At 46.6% G+C, this 21,062-nt stretch overlaps 1 protein-coding gene across 1 annotated transcript; it reads left to right on the top strand.

Annotated features, from left to right (window-relative positions):
• The first annotated feature begins 485 nt into the window (after positions 1-485).
• On the top strand, positions 486-19,531 carry ACP6 (acid phosphatase 6, lysophosphatidic). Its single transcript, XM_082612001.1, has 10 exons — positions 486-1,139; positions 8,248-8,376; positions 8,495-8,625; positions 9,207-9,286; positions 12,383-12,470; positions 13,321-13,453; positions 14,705-14,805; positions 16,936-17,031; positions 18,525-18,690; positions 19,338-19,531. The coding sequence occupies exons 1-10, from the start codon at positions 921-923 to the stop codon at positions 19,479-19,481; spliced, it is 1,287 nt and encodes a 428-aa protein (XP_082468127.1). The 5' UTR covers positions 486-920; the 3' UTR covers positions 19,482-19,531.
• Positions 19,532-21,062: the final 1,531 nt, after the last annotated feature.

Below are 21,062 nucleotides of genomic sequence, written 5' to 3'. Positions count from 1 at the left end.
CGATTTAAGCCTCTTTAAACACAGAAGGGAGATAGCAAATGAAAATTAAATATAAAGCGCCTAGTGCCGCCCTTCGCAAACGGTACTTGGCTCTTAATTCAGGAACTCTAACTTCCAGGACTCCAAGGAAGTCTTCTACACTCAGCAGACTCAAAATAAATCGGCTCCACTACCCAATTCTATCTACCCCGTCTTCATGTCTCCTACCCAATCAGCTTGGCAAACTCGCGGATTCACTCCTACACACGCTGACCACCAGTTCCTGGAGGCTTCCAACGGGCCGGCCTGAGGGGATAGGCCCACTGCCAGGGGCGGGGTAATACCTCCCGGGGAGGGCCCTCGGCGCCCAGCCTTGTGGGAGTTGTAGTTCTATCAACTCAGAGCCTCCGGATAGGAGTCACCGCGGGACTCGTTTTCCCGTGCCCCTCTGCGCGGGCCCGCTTGGGGCAGGTCCCCGGGTGGGTGAGAAAGTGGGTGGGAGCTTGCTTATAAAAAAGTGGAGCCCAGTGATCTGTGTTAATGGAGTCACTGCCGCCCAGGAACTCTGGGCAGGTTCCTGTCCCGTCAAGAGTGCTGGAGGCCGAACTTGGAATCCAAGTTTAAGGTTCCCTAGAGGACGAAGGATAAGGAGCTGAGCTCCCCGCTCCCCCTCCCAGTCTGCGGCGGGAGAGGCCAACCCCGACCCTGGTTAAAACTCCCGGGGAGTCATCGCTGCTCCCACCTCCGTTTCTTCCCCCACGCTCCCACTCGGGGTCCCCTTCACAGCCGGGAGTCGCAGCGGTCGCAGCTTGAGCGGGGTGCATGTGCTCGCCCACCGGTTCCCGGGAACTTGGGGGCGGCTGCTGAGCTCCGTCGATCGCGGAGGACTTGTATTCGCTTTCTGCACCCTCACCCCGGAGGGGAGCCGAGGGGTTTCCCCCATGATCCCCCGGGTCTTCAGGGTGCGCTTGTGGGCCCCGGTGGGCGTCCTGACCTCGCTGGCGTACTGCCTCCACCAGCGGCGGGTGGCTCTGGCCGAGCAGCGGGGGGCTGACGACCAGAATTCCATCGACCGAAGCCTGCTGGAGTTGAAAATGGTGCAAGTCGTGTTTCGACACGGGGCGCGGAGCCCTCTCAAGGCGCTTCCGCGGGAGGAGCAGGTGAGAGATCGGCGGGGCTGGCGGGGCGAGGACTGTGTGGCCAACCAGTGGCGGGCCGGGCTCTTCGCCCCAACACACACCACCTTTGGAATTTTACGCTCACGGAGCGGGGGTTCGGGCTGGGTCCAGACAAAGGGAAAACAGTTCGAGCAAAGGTGCTGGCCTGGTGCCCGCCCCCGCCCCCCAAGACCCCTCGGACTCTCGGATTGTTGAGCAGACCGGAAACTTCCAGTTACGCCCCCCGATGGCTGTGATGAAGCACAGCTAGAAGTAGTAGTGTGCTTCCCACGGTGCGTGTAAATCTCCTAGGATCTTGTTCAAATGCAGATTCTGATTCCGCCGACGTGGGGTAGGGCCTGAGATTCTGCATTTCTAATAAATATTTGTGGGAACTTGAGTACAAGGGTGTAGTGTATTTATGTGTGACCATTTTGACGGTTGTCAAAGAGTTGCAGGGACCTTTGTGACAGGAACCACCCTAACTGGGATCACAGTGGATAACAGAGGTTAATACCTTTGGGAACAGATTTTACTGCAGCTTTGTCTCAGGGTTTGCTGGATACCATTTGAGATCCTGAAGATTTTTTTGGTAACAAGTGCTGTATCTTGGAGCTCTCCTTTTTTATTTTGGGTTCCTAAACCTATTGTGGAAGGAATCTGAGGTAGGAAAAAAATTTTTAGTTGTTCAGTCTTGTGGCTTATGTCTTAAAATCTACCGGGTTTTGGTCAGGATAATTATGATTAAAGTACAAGTAGTCAGTTTTGAAAATGATTACCCTTTCTGGATTTGATTCGTGGGGAGAGCCAGTAAAGATCTCTGGCCTTTCATAGCAGGCAGGCCTGTGATTAAAGAACTGTCTTCCTAGTGAAGATAAATAGGAAACCTGAAATCCCCAGGCACCCAGGTGTCAAACTTAACCTGTGGGGTGCTTTTGCATTGTTGGTTCTCCAGGTTGATGTTGGAGCAGGTTCAACAGGATGTCCAAATCTGATACTAGACATACTCATGGTGATAGCTGCTTTTAAGAAACCCTCAAGGTTGTACAACTCACATTGTACAACTGAAAACCCAGTTTTTAAAGCTGGCCACACATGAAATCAAACCTCTAAAGCACTTCCCACAGAAATGAATAAATTTGGCAGGCATTTAATTCTATTATCAGATTTCTAGTTAGCCTTTCTATATGGCTATACCACATTCTATCTGGTGCCTGAATTCCATTCCTTTCCTTCTCTTTCTTTCTTTCCTTTTTTTGGATACTTTGACCTTTTTTTCAGTCTCTTACTTTGCCTTTTTATATTAGGTCACTAAATTTTCCTTATAGTTTTGTACATAGCCCATCTCTTATGTACTCCCCTCTCTTCGCCATTTATTCTCGGTACAGAAAGGCCGTATGGAAAATAACATACAAGAACAGAAGACAAAGTTATCAGTGGTGGCAGTGAATAAAACTCTGAATGTCTAAGCCTCTACCTCCTACAGACAGTATATGTGCTCCCTAAAGGACCCAGAAAAACATTTAGATTCTTTTAGGGCTTTCTCCTGAGCCAGTGGATGTGTGATAGGTATCTTCTGCCTTTATGCTGGAAGCGGCAGTTGTAGCTCAGGTAGACTGCTGGCTTCATTCAATTTCTGTCTTTGTAGCCACAAAATATAAAGAATCTGAGTCCTCGGTGTTATTTTGCAATTAGATAAGGCACATTACCTCTTTTGCCTGCTCACATTCTCTAGACTTTAGGCAGATGCACTGAACGTCTTTGGTTATCTTGTATAAAGTCTTGTGCATAAAAGCGAGGGGTAGAACCAACTCTTGTTCAACTTAGGCTATAAGCAAGTATCATCAGCCTCCTGTAACTTGTTTCTGGATATTCTCTCTCAGGTTTTTTTTTCAAGCTCCAATTTAATAGAGGTTGTTATTGGTATTTTCTAATCTTCGTGGTTCTGCTATTAATTATAGTCAGAAAGGACTTTGACAACAATTCTAAAACTAAAATTGCCTTTGGTAAATATTTCCAGACTTCTGACTAGTTTATAGATAAACTTATGTGACAAGTCAATCCATTCAGTTATCTCACAAATCCTCAGAAAATATCATTGTTTAAAACTAATTGTTTTATTGAGTTGTTTTCTTATGGCTTGAATGGCTGATGAATTAACCTATCTTCCTAAAAGTTGTATCTGTGCTCTGGAAATAAAACTCTGGAACTTGATTGTCCGTTTTTTCTGGTTGTTAGATTAGATCCAGCTACGCTTTCAAAAGATAAATTTGGCCCTACTTTTGGATTTCCCTCTGCACCTCTCTATATGATGGCAAAATAGCCCCCAACCCAGGAAGATTCCTCAGTTTTTATAAAATAAAGTCCAACCCATTCCAGCGCCACTGTTCATGAAGACATTTGGGTCCATATTTATTTGTTAGTGTAGATGAGCTAGGAAGGATAATGTCAGTATCAGTGTTGATTAATACTTATTCAAAACTCAACTAAGAGCAGCAGTTTTCAGGAAGCATTACACAAAGGACGTGCCAGTCAATCCATTCATTCCTGTGCAGTGGTGATTCTTAACCTTGGTGGGATGTTGGACTCAACTGGGGAGTTTTAAAAAATACTGATGCCTAGGTCTGTCTCCCAGAGATTCTGATTTAATTGACCCAGAGCATCCAGATATGGTAAAAGGTCCTCTGGTGAAGACTTAGAATTATCTGGACTGGGTAGCATTTAAAAAACTGAGGCTCCATCCCCAGATCTGGATGTCATTAGCCCAGGAGGGGACTCAGGCATCAGTAACTTTAAAAAAATTTCCCAGTGATACTACTGTGCAGTGTGCAAGGTTTCAAATCATTAGTTTATTCTAAAAGCTACACCTGGAAATTCTTGTTTACTTTTACATAGATTTTTTTTTCTTTTACCTGAATGTAGCATATCGATCCCAGTGTAGTACTGTCTTCACGGAAATGTGCTTTGGTGAGATGCTATCATTCTGTGTCGAGGGAACAATGAGAAACAATCCCACAAAACTCATTGCTGTGACTACTGAAAAGATGTTCATTATATCCTCTTTATGAGGACCCTTGGGAGGAATTTGTCTGTTAGCATGAGAAATGGTGTGCTTCTCCTGAACAGTTGCCTTGCTTTTATCTTTAAGCTTGTGTAGCTGATCAAGTTTCTCCTTGTACATAAAAGCCAGAAAGCTTAGTGCTGACTCTTTTGGCCCACCTACAGTAAGTATATGGATCTTCATAGCATGTATTTTTTTGAGAAACTTTATTATTGTATCCATATTTTGGTCCCTATATACTCATTTGCTTTTGTCTTTCTTGTCTACTTTGAATTGCTTATCTTTCTATATTTTGGGTATTGCTACCACTTACTTTAAGTTAGTTCTTGAAAATGGAGTATAAATAAATAAAATTATAAAGTTAGTCTTTGCCACTAACTGCGAAGCTGAAAAGCAGGCACAAGAATGAGAGTGTGTATGTGGGATGGACACCATGTATGGAGCTCATGTATCATCCATCCTTGAAAATTTGAAAATGTGTACTCTAGACTTGACATGACCTAGACCCCAGGAGTCATCTCCTAGGAAAACCAGAGATCCTCTGTTGGTGAATGCACCTAACAGGAGGAGGTTTCTTAGTGTGGCTGAGCAGGCCCTGTGGACCTGGTATCAGGACCTGTGCTTAGACACTGGGCTTACAAGGATGGATAATTCAATCTCAGCTGTAAAAGAGAAAAGAGTTTACAATGTGATGAAGGAGAGAGACAAAACAGATTCCAATTATAGGAATATGTGGGGAGTGCTGGGAACTCAAAGGAGGTGTCTGAAACTTAAATTGTACAAACCTGGACTCAGTTTGTCAGCTATTCTTCTGTCTTGGCCTTAGTTTTAGTCAAGGAGTTCCTCCATTACCCTTTACTAGCTTAGGCACCCAGACTCAAAATCACAGTCATTTTCTCTTTATTCTTTCTTGTTTACCTACCAATATAGCCTCCAAATAAAGCTTTTCTCTACTCACTTGCCAGGTTTGACTCAAAAGTCTTGAATCCACCCCTTCTATTCCTTCTGCCTTAGATGAGGCCTTAGGCTCTCACCAGCTCTATGGCAGACATCTTGAAACTGGCTTTTCTGCGTTGAGTCTTTCCATTTCAATTGTGATCTATACTGATGGCTTTCAAACTATTCTATGGAGCCTGCTGGCGAAGGGGATGCTGAGTGGCTGGGGTTCTGAGTTCCCACTCCTACTTCAACTAGAGGAACTCCAGTTTTTGCCTTTAAATATACAAATCTAACTCAACCTGATATCTGCTAATTAAAAAGTTTGAAAACCACTCCCAGGTTGAGGCAAACCAAGCCACTTCTTTCCTCTATATATTCTTCCCCATCTCTGCTTTGCTCAAGCTTTCTACCTATTCTTAGAATTCTGAATACCACCCTCTCTTCTTACCTACCTCTTACTCTCAAGTCCTGGTCTCTGCTTGTCTAAGTCCTATTCATTTCAAATACCATTCCTTCCATGAAACTTTTCCTGAATCCTCAGCCAGAAGAGAAGGTCTGTCTTGCCTTTGAACTACTGTGGCCTTCCTCTGGTTTCTTGTAGCACATAGTTTCTATTTTAGTTCTGCTATCATTTACATACATAGCTTGCTGTCTCTACTAACCGGAAAATCCAAAAAAGGCAGGATCATGTTATCTCAATCTTGGTATCTTCCACAGGATCTAGCAAATCGTTGAAGCTATTCCCCCCCCCCCCTTGGCCGTGTAGCTTGTGGGATCTTAGTTCCCCAACCGGGGATGGAACCTGTGCCCCCTGCAATGGAAATGCAGAGTCCTAACCACTGGACTGCCAGGGAATTCCCTGTTGGAGCTGTTAATTATGCCTACTGTGTGCCAGGCCCTTTTTTGGACATCCAAAATGCAGAGGTCAATAGATGACACAGGCTCTGCTCTCAGGAGCTAAGTCTACTGAGCAGGACAGACTGGTAAAGAGACTTGTCTAATACAGTTTGGTAAAGGCTACCAAAAAGATCCACTGAGGCTGCTGTGAGAGCACAGGGCCAAGGTCACAGCTTCTGGGAACACTTAAGCTGTTTTGTGGAATGAACAGAAGTCTTTCCAGACGAAAGGGAAAAGAAGATTCCAGGTAGAAGGAACATGAGGTTGAAAGGCCAGAAGGTGTGGGGATCGTGTTCTAGGAAACAGAGTTGTGTGGCTAGAAGAGAAGGGTGTAGGGCACGGAAGAATTGGTGAAGAGAGAGAGGCAGGGGCCATCATGCAGCCATGAGCCCTTGAAGGGTTTTATGAAGGGAAGTTATAGTATTAGAACTTTGAAAGGAGGAGCAGTGATTAAAAGATTGTAAGAAGAAGGTCTCAGCTCTGAACACCCAATCTTCTGATATCAGTTGCTGTAGCACCAGCAGGGGAAGAGGCTCAGGTGTTTGGAGACCAGGTGCAGGTGAGGCTGAGACAATGCCTTTTGGAAGAATGGACCTGGGACTCCCAGTAGCCGTCTCCTGGGATATTTCTGGGAGGCACCAAGATAAATACAATGCTGTGTGACATTGTAGGTTTTCAAATGCTAGTTTTAAAACAAAATGAAGCAGTAAGAAATTGAGTTATATATTGTAAGTGCTGTAGGAATTCAGATAAGAAGGCAACCACTGAAAGCTGGAGCAGTCACAGATGGGGAGGTAAGGCCTAAGCTGTCATTGAACCTTGGAGAGAAACTGGATGGACAGAGAGGGACAGGAGTCCCTCCGAGCAAGGGAAGCAAGCTGAAAGAAGATGTAGAGGAAGCGGGGGGTATGGTCTGGCCTGGGTAGGGGAAGAGAAAGGCGTAGTGGTAGTACAGCTGGGGACAGAGGCTGGGCCAAAAGTCCTGAAAGGCAGATGCTTCCCTCTTGGAACATTAGGAAAAAGCTATTGATATGATGAGAGTGGCCTAGCAAGATTAATCAGGTGGTTATGTATATATGGTTTGGGGTGTGGGAGGGAGAGAGCCTGTCACAGCACTTTGCCTGAGGTAATAAGGTTTTATACTCTAATAATAAGATAAAAGAAGGACCAGTGGGGGTAACATTTTTTCTAGCCAGTGATCTACAGGGTTTGGGGTGGGGATGGGGGAGCAGTGGGGCGAGTCAGAGGTTTGGGTCTTGGGAACTAGGAGAATTGGGGTAGCCTTGAGAATCATAGTCAGTTGGGAAGAGGGGCTGGTATATGGGATTAGAAGAAAAGACTTTTTTTTTTTTTTTTTTTTTTGCCGTACGCGTGCCTCTCACTGTCGTGGCCTCTCCCGTTGCGGAGCACAGGCTCCGGACGCGCAGGCTCAGCGGCCTTGGCTCAGGGGCCCAGCGGCTCCGCGGCATGTGGGATCTTCCCAGACTGGGACACGAACCCGTGTCCCCTGCATCAGCAGGCGGACTCTCAACCACTGCGCCACCAGGGAAACCCAAGACTTTTGTTTTTAAAATTGAAGTCATCACATCGGCCTCAATGCGTGTAAGCATTTTATGGGCAGTTGGAGCTGTGAGGCCTATGACTACTTGTTATGTTTTGAAAATCAGTACAGTTGGGGCAGGAGCCAGACTGCAAGGAATAAAGGAAGATGGTGAAGAAGTGAAGGTTTCTTAGAGGGTAGCTACTTATTTGAGAAGTTGGATGAAAGGAAGGGAAATATGTAGTAGTTACAAGAGTCCTTAAGGAGGGGCCATAAAAGCCTGCAGGTTGATTTCTTAAAAATTCTTAAGTATATGGTCACTGAGATTATATCATATTCATTCATTTATTCCGTCATTAGTTCATTCATTCATTCGCCACGGCACCCTGCCTGCTTCTCCCCTTTACTTCCGTCTGGGCTTAGTGCCAGAGCAACACCTTAACAGTGAGTACTAATGTAGCAATAACAGGACTTGGGCTGAGCACACCTGGAATAATAAATCGCAGTCTTTTCTTCCCTTAATTGGAGCTGGAGTTAAAGTTTCTTTCCTTCCTTCCCATAGGAAGGTTGCTTGTCTAGTGTCAGTGTGATTCTAGCTATGTGCTGCTGGATATTAATGCTCTAAGTTTCAAGAACCTTTTTAAACAATGTGTTGTTTATTGTGGTCACAACAGGTAGAGTGGAAACCCCAGCTACTAGAGGTCCCACCCCAAACTCGGTTTGATTACACAGTCACCAATCTAGCTGGTGGCCCGAAACCACATTCTCCTTTCGACTCTCGGTACCACGAGACCACGCTGAAGGTGAGCGATGCTTCCCTGCTCTGGGAAGCCCCCTGCAGAGCTGTGATGGTTTGCTCTGGCCTGAGGTTAGCAGGCCACCAGATGTTTTCATTCTTCTCCCCTTCCTCCCCCACCTCAGGGGGGCATGTTTGCTGGACAGCTGACCAAGGTGGGCATGCAGCAAATGTTTGCCCTGGGAGAGAGGCTGAGGAAGAACTACGTGGAGGACGTCCCCTTTCTTTCGCCAACCTTCAACCCACTGGAGGTCTTGTGAGTCACTTGAAAAAGGGATGTTGCACCCGATGTAAGGTCCTGAGCATGAGAAAACCTGCCCTGATGCCCCAGGTGGTTCCCACTCTCATCCAAGGTAGTCTGGGGGGATGTGAGGGTGATCTGGCTGTGACATCTGTCATCCCATTGATCGCCAGGGTTTGATTCTGCTGATCTGGCTAGCTAGGCGGGTGTCCCCTTCCTCTCCCACCTCTCCATGTGTGTCCCTCCTGAAGCTGCACGCTCGGTCGAAGAGGACGACCTTCCCCAATAGAGGAGGACCGTTCTCCGGTCAAGGGTATACGAGAAGCTGCTCTCCCCTGTTAGAACCTCCAAGGTAGTCTGGGAGCAGTTACCCTAGTACAGTAGGATTCAGTGAACAAGTGGTCACCGGAGGTCACATTCATTGGCCTTCAGATCCCTTGGGCAGCCATCCCACAGAGAGATAAAGGATACTTCCCTGCCCTATAGCTCCCCTTCTGTAGTCTTTAAAGCCTCCCAGCTGCTCTGTGGAATAAGGTGGAGTGTACATATAAATCTTCCTTTTATGAGTTAATCTACCTTTTTGTTTTTTTCCCCAGCATTCGTTCCACTAACATATATCGGAATCTGGAGTCTACCCGGTGTTTGTTGGCTGGGCTTTTCCAATGTCAGAAAGAAGGTTTGAGTTTGGGGTCTATGAGTCAGCCCCTGTCCCTGAGGAGCCTTTTCTTCTCACTTCCAAAGCCCCGCTCTCTCTTTCTTGGTATCTGTCCCCTTGGTCTCTCTCCTCCTGCTCATGTAGCTTCCATGGTGTACCTACTCCTCTGGCAGGCCCCTCCCTGTCTGGCCTGCTGCTGCCCTTGCCAGCCTGACCTGCACACCTGCAGCAATGCGTCAGCTGCTCTGATGCGCCTCTGGCTCCTGACTTCTTCTCTGAAGCGTCTACACAAGCTGCGTGAGGCAGCCCCAGCCAGGTCTTGTGAACAGTACTGGGGCCTTTTTGTTTAGTAGAGATGCTGCTGAAAAGGAAGGAGGGCAGGAGGGACACTTTGCTGGGACCTGGGTCTGCTGCTACTGCCCTGGTCTTGGTGATAATCCACAGCATGACCCAGATGGTATTAACAGTATTCCGTACCGCCTTTCCTAGTTAAGAAAATCTGTCGCGTTTGGGTTTTGACCTATTCAGCCAGTGAATGAGCACAGCTAGTGATTCTCAACCTTTTCACCACCAAGAGCTACATTTATTATTTTCCTTTATGTATCTCATGTGTTGAGGCCCTTTGACTATCAAATGAAGCCATATCTTGTCATTTGTAATTGATTGAAATTTATATTTAATTGCTGGTCTGAGTTTCAGATCATCATGACCTCACCAATATTAAAATACTAAAACGATGCCATAAGGCAGAGGTTCTTGTTCTTTTCTTTAGCTTCTGTAGCAGTATCTCAAATAGAGATAAAACTTCCATCAGGCTTTTAAAAAATTTGTAAACTACAGAACCTCCAGGCCAAAGGAGGCTGGCCTTGCCCCCAGCTGGCTTGGGTACTGCTGCTAATCCTGGCTGAAGTTGGCTGAACACAAACAGTGAGCCTAAGTAACATAAAGCAAACAGGATGGGCTGCTCTGCACCTCTTGAGAGCCCCTGAGTTTAGGAATAATCCATAGTGCCTGGCCTTCTGAAAGCTGTTCACTTGCTCAGGTTCTAAAAGGCAAACGTCCTCTCCTCAGAACCACCTAAAGTGTAACTGAGGTAGGAAAGGTGTTTCTTGGTGCAAGGAAGGAAGTGGTATCATCGCCAGCCTCTGGTGTGGCTGCCTGGGTAGCTGCTCCCTGCACTGGACCCAGACATCCTCACAGTCCAGTTTGACTCCTGTCACAGCTACTTCTATGCCTTGGCCAGTATCAAGGGATTTGAATAGACCTAAGAACCCCACAAGGTGCTACCACTGGTGGAATTGCTGCAACTTTGGGATATTGTTTCAAGAGTAAAATCCTAGAGAAGGCCCAGAAGGTTTTGAGTAAACTACAGAGAATCAGGCTGGTGGGGGGAAGCTGGAAGGTGTTGGTCTGCACCGTTTGGTCTTTCATTCATTCAATGCATATCTGAGTGCCAACTCAAATGTGCCTTATTTATCGTAAACTGTAGGTCCATTATCCAGACACTAGTGTCAGGTACCAGGTAGGAATTATCACGTGTTAGTTAGAGGTTTAAATCATAATTACTATTATTCTCACATTTAAAGGACTTACTATACATCAAATATTGTTCTAAGAGCTTTGCGGATATTAACTTCTTTAATTCTTGTGATAACCCTGTGAGGTAGGTAACATTATCCCCATTTTACAGATAAGAGAACTAAGGCACAGAGAGGCTAAATGACTATCTGAGGAACACAAAGCTGGTAAATGGAGGAGCTGGGATTTAAACTCTGGCAGTCTGGTTTCACAATCCATACTCTTCACTCTCCTGCTCTCCTGCTTCTCAGAAAACATGTGTATCTGGAGAGGGCCTCTGATCATTTGGTCTATTCTTTTTTACAATGTTTCCTGCGGAACCCCATGATTCTTCAGAGGGGTCAGAAACTACAGAAAAGGAGGGGGTTGGGGCATGCAGGTAGACTATACTTTGGACCCCTACCTTGAAGCCATCAGCACCTTTTCTTTTATTACCTTATCTAATAGTGGGAGAAGAAAGCTTCCACTGCTTTAGAAACAATTGAAAATTGCTGATACTAGTCTCATCCCTTCAGTTTACACACGAGCCCCAGAGAAGGGAAGTGACTTCCCAGGGCCATCCTACGGGTTAGTTATAGATTCAGGCCTAAACTCATGACTTTCAGTCTGATTTCCTTTTTCTGTCCAGACCAACAAAGTGTGTCTGAATACTGGTATTCTACTCAAGTCACCATAGGCTACTTTTAAATACTGAGGTTTTGGCTATCAATAATTTGTTTGGAAATAATAGCTCTTTGGGGTTTAGATTCACCTAATCACTCCATGGATTGACCTCAGTGAATTCCAAAAAGCTTCTCTGCCATCAGAGAAGGTGAGGCTTGAGCTGTGTAGAACAGGGCGCTACCACAGGCCATTGCCATCTCTGGCACAGAGCAAAGCATGGGAAGGTGTTAGAGCACTTTTCTTGGGCATTGTTGGATGGGACAAGGGTACTTGTGAGCTCTGAGCAGGAGCAAGCTGCTGCGAGGTCTGTAAGAAACACTGTTTGTAGTCTAATCTTTGGTTCCTGGTAGTTCATCTGGAAGCCTGGGTTTTCTTTTGGGCGAGGCCATGGGGTCTGAGAGAATTTGTGACCCTGTGGCCACCTTTCTCAGATTGTCATGTCAGTCACCATATTGGCCTATAGGATCGGACTTTGGGAAGCAAGAATGTCACCTAGTTCTGATAAAGTGAGGGAGGACGCGTTCTTTATTAGAATCCCCAGGTACTGGTGGTACCTCGAGGCGATGTTTTTTGAACTGGGTCATGGACGTGCCAGTCTGATCGGCACCTGTACCTGCTCTCGGCTATAGGTGGCCCATCAGGAGAGGTTGTGCTGGACAAAACAAGGCTGCTACTGCTTTCTCCATTGCTCAGACCGCAGCAGGGCTCCTGTTGGCAAGGCCAGGGCATGTTGAAGGCATTCACTGTCCTTAAGGGGATGATCTGCCTCTGGGAGCAGCTCCGTCTGTATAGACAGAGAGAAGAAGAAGGGGGTGGAGCTGCTGTGAAGAACAAGCTGAAGCCTCTTCCCACCTGTGCTTCCCACATTCCTTCCAGGACCCATCATCATCCACACTGATGAAGCCAGCTCTGAAGTCTTGTACCCAAACTACCAAAACTGCCGGAGCCTCCGGGAAAGAACCAGGTAACTGCCCCTGATTCTTGCTCACCAGGGGTGAACAGGCAGCATTTTACCACCTTAGCTGGCAGGCGCTCCCTGATCTGAGGCCCTGCCCAGGCTGGCTGTGCTGGTGGATAAGGGATGAAAGAAATTGCATTAAGCTCAGGTCTGACATCAACTGTCCAGGAAGTGAGGCAGCTCTTACTCACAGTGACAGGCTAATAGTGAAGGTACAGGATGCCTGGGGAGAGCCACAGGCTGGGCTGGAAAGATGGTGTATACAGCCATGAGTGGGGCTTTGCCATTTACCAAGCATTATCCTCTCTTCAATCCTTCAATGCTCTCAGATGGGGCAGATGAAGAACCTTACAGAAAAGATGATTAAATAAAGATGAGTAAGTCAGTCATCAAACTGCAAATCCAGATGGACAAGCAGAAGAAGACACAGCTTCCCCTTTTCTTACCAACGTTCTGCTGTGTAGGACAGATTGGTTTGGGCTGATGGCACTTTTCAGTTTTCAGGTATTTCTGGTCTGCACTAAGACTATGTAGTATGTGTTCCCCCAGAAGAAGGAGAATGCTGTTTTCAAGCAGACCTGGCCATGCTTGCACTGTTTTTGATAATGCTAGAGTGGGATTTGGAAAATCGAGGTTATTATTTTAGTCCTGGTACATACTAACTTCCTTTACAAGTCATTTGACCTCATAGAGTCCTAGTTTATTCATCTATGCGATGGCAATAATACTAGCTAACCCCAGTGAGTCGTCGTTGAAGGTTAAATGAGATCCCAAATGAAGAATGAGATACACTTTGTCAACTGTTAATCACTATACAGTATGATGAAATATAAAGAATAACTTTATTTTTTGGCAGAGGCCGGAGGCAGGCTGCTTCTTTGCAGCCAGGGATCTCAGAGGATTTGAAGAAGGTGAAGGAAAGGATGGGCATTGCCAGTAGCGATGGAGTGGACTTCCTCACCCTCCTGGACAACATGGCTGCTGAGCAGGTGGGCTGGCTGTCCTCCTTGGGCCCTGGTGGTGGGGGACCCTGGGGGAGGCTTGGTGGGCTGCCTCCTGAGTTAGAACTGGGTGGAGACCTCCTGGCTTGGAGGCAGCTGTGATAGGACTTGCAGACAGAATGGACGTGGGAACTGAGGGTTAGGGAACAATCAAGGAGGACCCCCTTACTGGGTTAGGATCCCAGAAATTTAACTCTCAACCAGAGTTTCTTAAAGCACATTCACCAGAATGCTCACGATGTGAGTGTGTATTACGTGGGCAGGCAGGGGTGGGGTGGGTGATGGTAGGGAGAGATTATTGTCTAAAAATTTTGGAATCCCTCTTTATTGTATCACTTTTTGGAGTCTATACACATGTCAGCATATTAAAGAATCTGAGAAGCCTGTAGTAAAGAAAGTTGGTTAATCCTTAAGTCTGTTTTTCTCAAACTTGTTTAGCCATAGAATCTTGTTTATCTAATAAATACTGAAGACCGCACAATAGGAAATGCTGTCCTAGATTCAAAAGTTGGATACCCAGGCTTCCCTGGTGGCGCAGTGGTTGAGAGTCCGCCTGCCGATGCAGGGGACACGGGTTCGTGCCCCGGTCTGGGAAGACCCCACATGCCGCGGAGCGGCTGGGCCCATGGGCCATGGCCGCTGAGCCTGCGCGTCCGGAGCCTGTGCTCCGCAACGGGAGAGGCCGCAGCAGTGAGAGGCCCGCGTACCGCACAAAAAAAAAAAAAAAAAAAGTCGGACACCCAAAGGCAGTATAGCCTGGATCTTCCTTCCTTCTCTTGTGAAGTTGATGGTGTGTCCTGAAGGCAGAAATGCACCTTGTTCTTATGCGTAAAATAGGTTTAAGGTTACTAAACAAGAGTTTGCATATATAACATATTTATATGGCATACTTTTTAGAAATCATCTTGGGGAAAATGAAGGCCAAGTAGAAATTTATGAATTCCTCGCCTTGTATTCTATTCAATTTTTTTTTTTTTTTTTTTAGCGTAAGAAAATACAAATGTTTTTTTACTTTGGGGTAGATGAGGAGTATCAGAAAGAGGAAAAACAATTTTTTTTTCCTGGGCCTTTAGATCTCGAGGAATAGCTTCTGACAGGCCTTGGGGACATAGATTTTTGAGCTGTTAAGGCTCTCCCCAGGAGAAGACAGGCCCCTAGGGCTCCGTGGAAGCTGATTGGCTGCCAGTCTCAGTGGATGAGAAGCATTTCTTTCAAAACCTGTACCCTTGGACCTTTCAGGTGCACAGCCTCCTGAGCTGCCCCACGCTGAAGAGGTTCGCATGGATGATTGAGCGGAGAGCGGTGGACACAGCCTTGTACATCCTGCAAAGGGAAGACAGGTGAGGAGCCTCTTCAGCTGCTGGCATAAAGTCACGCTCGGTCAGGCCTCCCAGTGTGTGGGGAAGGGGGCTCATCAGGCCTGCTCACACTTGTTAGCTGGTGTCTGTGTGTGCAGAGGCCGAGATCACCCCATTCTGCTGGCCTTCTGAATGGACTCGGCCCTAGGTCCTTACATTTCCAGAGCTGGGACTAGTGACCTAGTGCTTCCATTCACTGTTAACACAGACCCGGGAGCCACCACTCGACTGGGTTTCTCTTAATCACTGACTTTTTCCTTTGCTTTAAGTTTCAAAAGATTTGGGTGGCGGGGGATGCTGAAGGAAGAATCATTATTGCTACTTTATTCATCACATTACAATTTACAAAGCACCTTCCTGTTCTTGCTGTGAGGTAGGTGTCATTATCCCTGACAAGTCCAAGTCCTCGCTTTAGAGATGGAGAAACTGGACCTGAGAGATGTGGGCTACCTTGCCCAGGCTCAGCTAGCAAGTGGCAGAGGCGGGACTTGAACCCAGATCTTCTGACCGCCAGTCCTTTGTTTTCTCTATTTTACTGGTAGTTAGGGCTCTGTTTTTAGAAGACCTGTTTCCTGACGACCAGAATGGAGAGTGCCTCTCTTACCAAATTTCAAAAAACACCTTTCCATGATTAGTTCAAAGCATTCAGCTTGTCCTCAGAATAGGTGACTTGGTAGAGAGGGGAGATGGGAAGTAAAGGAACAGTCCTGGGGAAGACGAGTGGGAGGAAAAAGCAGCTAACATTTCAAGAATTTGCTTGGTCTTGCATAAGCATAGGAGCCTCTGCCTGCTTTTCTCCCACGCAGAGTCAGTGTGTCCACTTTGCACTTGCCTCGGGCATCTGGAAGGCTCCAGTCGCGCCACTCAGCTTGCTGCCACTCTCTGTGACTTGTCTCCTTCCCTCATCTTTTCCTGAAGTGGCCCCACTGGACCTAAATTGTCACTCACTGCCTTCCCCTCCACCAACACATACACACATATTTAGTAAATATATTAGGCTTTGCGGCCCGTGTATTGTCTGTTGCATCTGCTCATCTCAGCCCATGTAGTGTGAAAGCAGCCATAGATCATATGCAAATAAATGGGCACAACTGTGTTCCAATAAAACTCTATTTACAAAAACAGGCAGGTGGGTTGGATTTGGCCCATGGCCATAGTTTGCTTTCTCCTGGTGTAAAGTGTTTCAAACAAGACCTGATCCATTCTTCTTTCCGTTAGCCCTGGTTTCATAAAACTGATGTTTCTTCAAGGACAAATGGTTACAACTTCACAGTGCCATCCACCTTGGCTTGGCCTGCACACATTCTTCTGGAAAGCGTATTTGCATACTCCTCAGCTATTGCTTCAACTTTCCTTGATTTATAAAAGTGGCCATTTACCCAGTCACCATGAATAAAGATTGGTCTAAGCCAATCATGGCAACCCCGTTTCCTTTTGTCAGTGATTGGGTTCTGGGAATTCTGGGAGAGGTTTTTTTTTTCCTCTTTGATAAAAAGTGCGAGGTACCCAAACCAAGCCTTTTTGCTACTTACTAGCCCCCATCTTTCAGCTTTGTTTGCTACTGTGAGAAGACATGCTTTGAGTAGAGGTACCACCTTGTGATCATGAGGTTGACAGTCCTGAGAATGAAAGTGGTGGAGCCACAGCTCCAAGCCTGGGAGCACTAGTGTTGAACTTCTTGTTAAATAAATAAGGAAAGTCCTTATGGTCTAAATTCCAAAGAAGCGTAGGAAGTGTAGTTTAGGCAGTTCCTTTGGATGGCTTTTCTAAGGGCCTTCTGGAATTCCTGGAATTCATTACACCGTGTCCTTCCCAGTTTTGTTCTTTTAACCGTGAAGGCCTAGTTCTCCATGACTTATCCTGTCTCAGCTGTGTTCATATCAGGTCTATATCCTGCTGCTGTTATTGTTGGCAGTCTTTGCGCACAGAGAGCCCTCAGACTTGTGGCAGTGCTGTTTTTCTCCTTACTGCCTGTCACTGTCCCTCATCCATCCCTTGTCTTTTCTCAACTCTGTCTCATTGGGCTCATGAGGTTCAAGGGGGCAGAACTAGCCTGCATCCCTTGTGTGCCAAGTGCCCACTGTGTACTTAAATATTGTTTACTTGCCACAGGGAAAGCCTTCAGATGGCAGTGGGCCAATTCCTCCACATTCTGGAGAGCAACCTGCTGAAAGTCGTGGACCCTGCCACTCCGCCCGGCAAGACCAGGTACCTGGCCCAGCAGCTCAGCTTGGTGTGGATGAGGGCAGTGGGGGGGACGGGGTGGTGTCTGGCTGCAGGGAGAGAACCCAGGTTCTAGGAGGGCAAGAACGAGTCTGTCAATGACCGAAAGTAGATGTTTAAGAGGCCACGTGTCCCAGAGACATTCACAACATTTCTACCTTTCTTCCTGCCACACCTGTCCTACCATGTTCGGAAATTTTATTTTAGTAAAAAAGAACCCTAAATTTATTTTTCCTTTTTCTTTCTTTAAACTAATTGAACATGTGTCCACTGGAGTAGCTAATTAGGACATCACACTGATTTGGTATTATAATAGCCCCAAACACTGATAATTGCTTAATAGATTGTTTAAACACCTTCACTGAGTATACAGGAAGGTAGGATTTCTATTGGGCATTTAAAAATGTTGGAAGTGGCTTGTGAACCTCCACTGCCACTTTTGGAGTGCCTGGAACCCCAGGTTAGGGACCACGGATTTGGAATGTTATGTGTCCTGGGCACTTGCTAAGCAAAGTGTGGTCTGCAGATAAACAGCTTCACTGTCACCTGGGGTTGTTAGATTTTCTGGCTCCAGCCTGACCCACTGAATCAGAATCTGCATTTTAACAAGACACCCAGGTGGTTTGTAAGCGCCCTAATATTGGAGAAGGACTGTTGTAGACTGACTTCTTGAGAGAAAGAATTGTACGTAGTTAGAAATACTCAATGAGTGTGGGAAAGGTAAGGGACAGTGAGTTGAAATAGGAACATTCAGGAACTTTGGGCCTAGATTTATAATAGCAAATCATGTGAGTGCCCTTCCCTGTCCTTCACAGACCTGCAATGACAATATATTTCTTACTGGCCTTTGCCACCTTGCCCCGCCTTGGCCTTGTGTCTGTAGAGTACTGTAGGGTCCAATGCTAGCCTTCTAGGTTGGGGATCAACAAATAAAATCCTCAGTGTTTCCCAAGAGACAGATACAGGGGTCAGGTAGATATAGATTAAAAGGCAACTTTATTACTGATTAAAGCCCATTTAGAGAATGTATTGAGGACCAAACAGGCATATTAATGAAATGGACTTAATTCCCCCAAACTGCAAGCTTCCCCAACAAGGAGAGGTTGCTCTGCTAAACTCATCACACAGCTGAGAGTAGGAAGAACATTTGCTGTAGGCAGGCGGGTCCCAAAGAGAGGAGAAAGGTAGGGCTGTGCCACACATGCCCAGTTTCTTCTTCAAAACTTACCGGGGGAGGAGTAGGTGGTTGGTCAGGCAGGAGGAGGCCAGGAGAGCTACTCCAGTGGGGATCCCTCCTCATGAAAACAAGGGGCGTGTGAATGAGGGTTCTCCCCACGATCTACTTCAAAGGAGTTTTTTAGTAGGCTCAACTGATTTGTAGATGTCACTGGTTTCCTCACTTGTGAAGGCAGCAGTGTCCTGGCCTCCAGAGTCCTAAGGTAAAGAATTAATTGTGAAGAACTGTTTTCTTCTTGCAGAAAGCTATACCTCTATGCAGCTCATGATGTGACCCTCATGCCTCTCTTAATGGCCCTGGGGATTTTTGACCACAAATGGCCCCCGTTTGCTGTGGACCTGACCATGGAACTCTACCAGCACCGGGAGTCTAAGGAGTGGTTTGTGCAGCTCTATTACCGTGGGGAGGTAAGAGCTCTGGGGTGGGGTTGGGAGGTGGCTGGGCGACCCCACCCACCTGGTTTAGCACCAAGTCTCCCTCCTCGGGCCCAGGGAGTCTCCACTGGCACCTGAGCTCTCTGAATCCTCTCAAGGCTGTGGCCCAGGGTTAAGGCAGAACTGGGCATATAGTGGCAGGCTGGGACCTGGGCCTTATCCCTTACCTTCTAAGAACAGGACCGCCCTTCTCTTTTCCTGAGTGTCTCTGCCAGGATGTAACACCCTGACTGTGAGGCCTGTTTTGAAAATTAACGATGATGTCTTTGGGAGGTGATGTTTACTGTCAGTACTCTTGGTGCCTTGGCTGCTTCAGCAGGTTGCTGTCCAGGGCAGGGGCTAGAGCACTCCCCACGGCTTAGAGCTTTAGCCTTCCCAGCTCAGGAGTAAACATGAGTGTGTTTTCCCAGTCAATTCAACAACCAACAGTTCTGGAGGGACTTTCACAAGCAGGGCATAGTGCTTTTAATCTGGAAGTTGACCAGTTAATGGGGCCTTCCTGGCTGTTACATGAGTATATACACACACCATTGGGTCAAAGCCTTTCAGAACTCCGGACACAGCTGAAGACAGCCAGACAGGGTCCTCAGTGCCCCTGCTGAGTTCTGTCTCTTCCACAGGAGCAGGTGCCGAAAGGTTGCCCTGACCGGCTCTGTCCACTGGACAAGTTCTTGAACACCATGTCAATTTATACCTTGAGCCCAGAAAAATACCACACACTCTGCTCTGAAGCCCAAGTGATGGGACTTGGAAATGGAGAGTGAGTGATTTGTACAAGTAGGATGTGTTGATTTTTTAAATAAAATGCCTTTACACAATGCCTCCAGCTGTTGTGTTTGGGAAAGGCAGGAACAAGGGTTAAGGTACTTTAACATAAGGGAAGGGTATTTCCCTCCTGTAGGTATATTAAGGTCTCTTCTTGAAAGGAAAAGGCATGTAAGACCAGACCAGAATGATATATCCTATTTTGTGGCTTGATTTCCATGGCCAGAAGCAGCTGCCTGTGACATAGGCTGGGGACATCGTGACCCTGTAGAATGGAGTGTGGGTTTGGACTTCAGTTCTTTTTTCTTATCTTCATTTCACAAACATATATTGAGCACCTACTAAGTAGTGATCATTATAAAGGTGAAAGGTTACTGCCCTCAAGTTGTTTCAGTCCAGTAGGAGAGGCAGTGATGACAATACAGTATATTTCATTCTGTAATAAGGTACATCAGGGGCTACTTGGGTACAGAGAAGACATCCCCAGCCCCAGTTGGCAGGGGCTGGGGGGAGCAGTTAAACGCTTCTTGGGAAGTTCTGTCCTGATCTGAATAGAGAAAATGAGGGAGTAGGAGTTCACCAGGTAAGCAAGAAGGAAGTGGTGTTACGTAAAAGGCAGGCTTGAAGGTCAGGGCACGTTGCTGGGCAATGAGGTGGGGCCCTGCTGTGGAGACCTGGCAGGAAGGGCACCGGCTTCTGGTGGCTGGAGCTCCAGGAGCGTGGATGAGGGCTCGCTTGGCGGGTCGGGACCACTCTCAGCGTAAGTGCTCCACCTTGACCTGGGCCCCCAAGGTTACCTGGTGATCCCCCTCTTTCCTTATCAATTTTCTCATTCTTCTCCAGAATCTATTTCAAACTTTCTCCGGTCTCGAGCCACCAATCCCTTTACTTCTCAGAGAAAATAGCAAGCACAAAAACCTCTCTGCTTCCTATCTTTATGTTGATGACTCCCAGATCTGCTTCTCTAGTTCAAGTTTTTTCTCCCAAGCTTCAGACGCTTATGTCCACTTGGATGTCCCACAGACACAAAATTTTCCCGCTCTCCTCCTAGACCTGCTCTTCCTACAGCCTTCCCTATTTGAATGGAAGACGCCTCCACCATCCACTCAGTTACTAAACCAGAAATCTATCCTTGTCTCCTTCCTCTCACATTTTTCTACGTCTAATCAGTTAAGTTCTATCAGTCCTACCTGTTTATTTCTTGAATATACTCATATTTTTTTTCCTCGATCTTCAATATCCCCTCACCCTACTAATTGCTATATTTCTTATTTCACTAAGAAAGTAAAAGCAATCAGAAGAGAACTTCCATATCCATCACCCCACCCCCAACCTGCTAACCCAGCTGCATTGGTGCCTATAAGGCCCTCCTTCCTGTTACTAAGAATGAACCATCCCTACTCCTATCCAGGGCCAACCCTCCAGCTTTGCAGTAATTCCTACAATTATTTCTTTCCTCTATTGTTAATTTTCTCTTCCTACCAGTTATTCCCATTAGCTTACACATATGCTGTAAAATCTCCTGTCTTAAAAAGTTTTCCCACATCTTTGAACTACTATGCTATTTTCTTTTTCCCTTT

The sequence above is a fragment of the Mesoplodon mirus genome (assembly GCF_964341445.2).
Source record: "Mesoplodon mirus genome assembly, chromosome: 3".
NCBI lineage: Eukaryota > Metazoa > Chordata > Mammalia > Artiodactyla > Ziphiidae > Mesoplodon > Mesoplodon mirus.
This window is presented reverse-complemented; position numbering and strand designations above follow the sequence as displayed.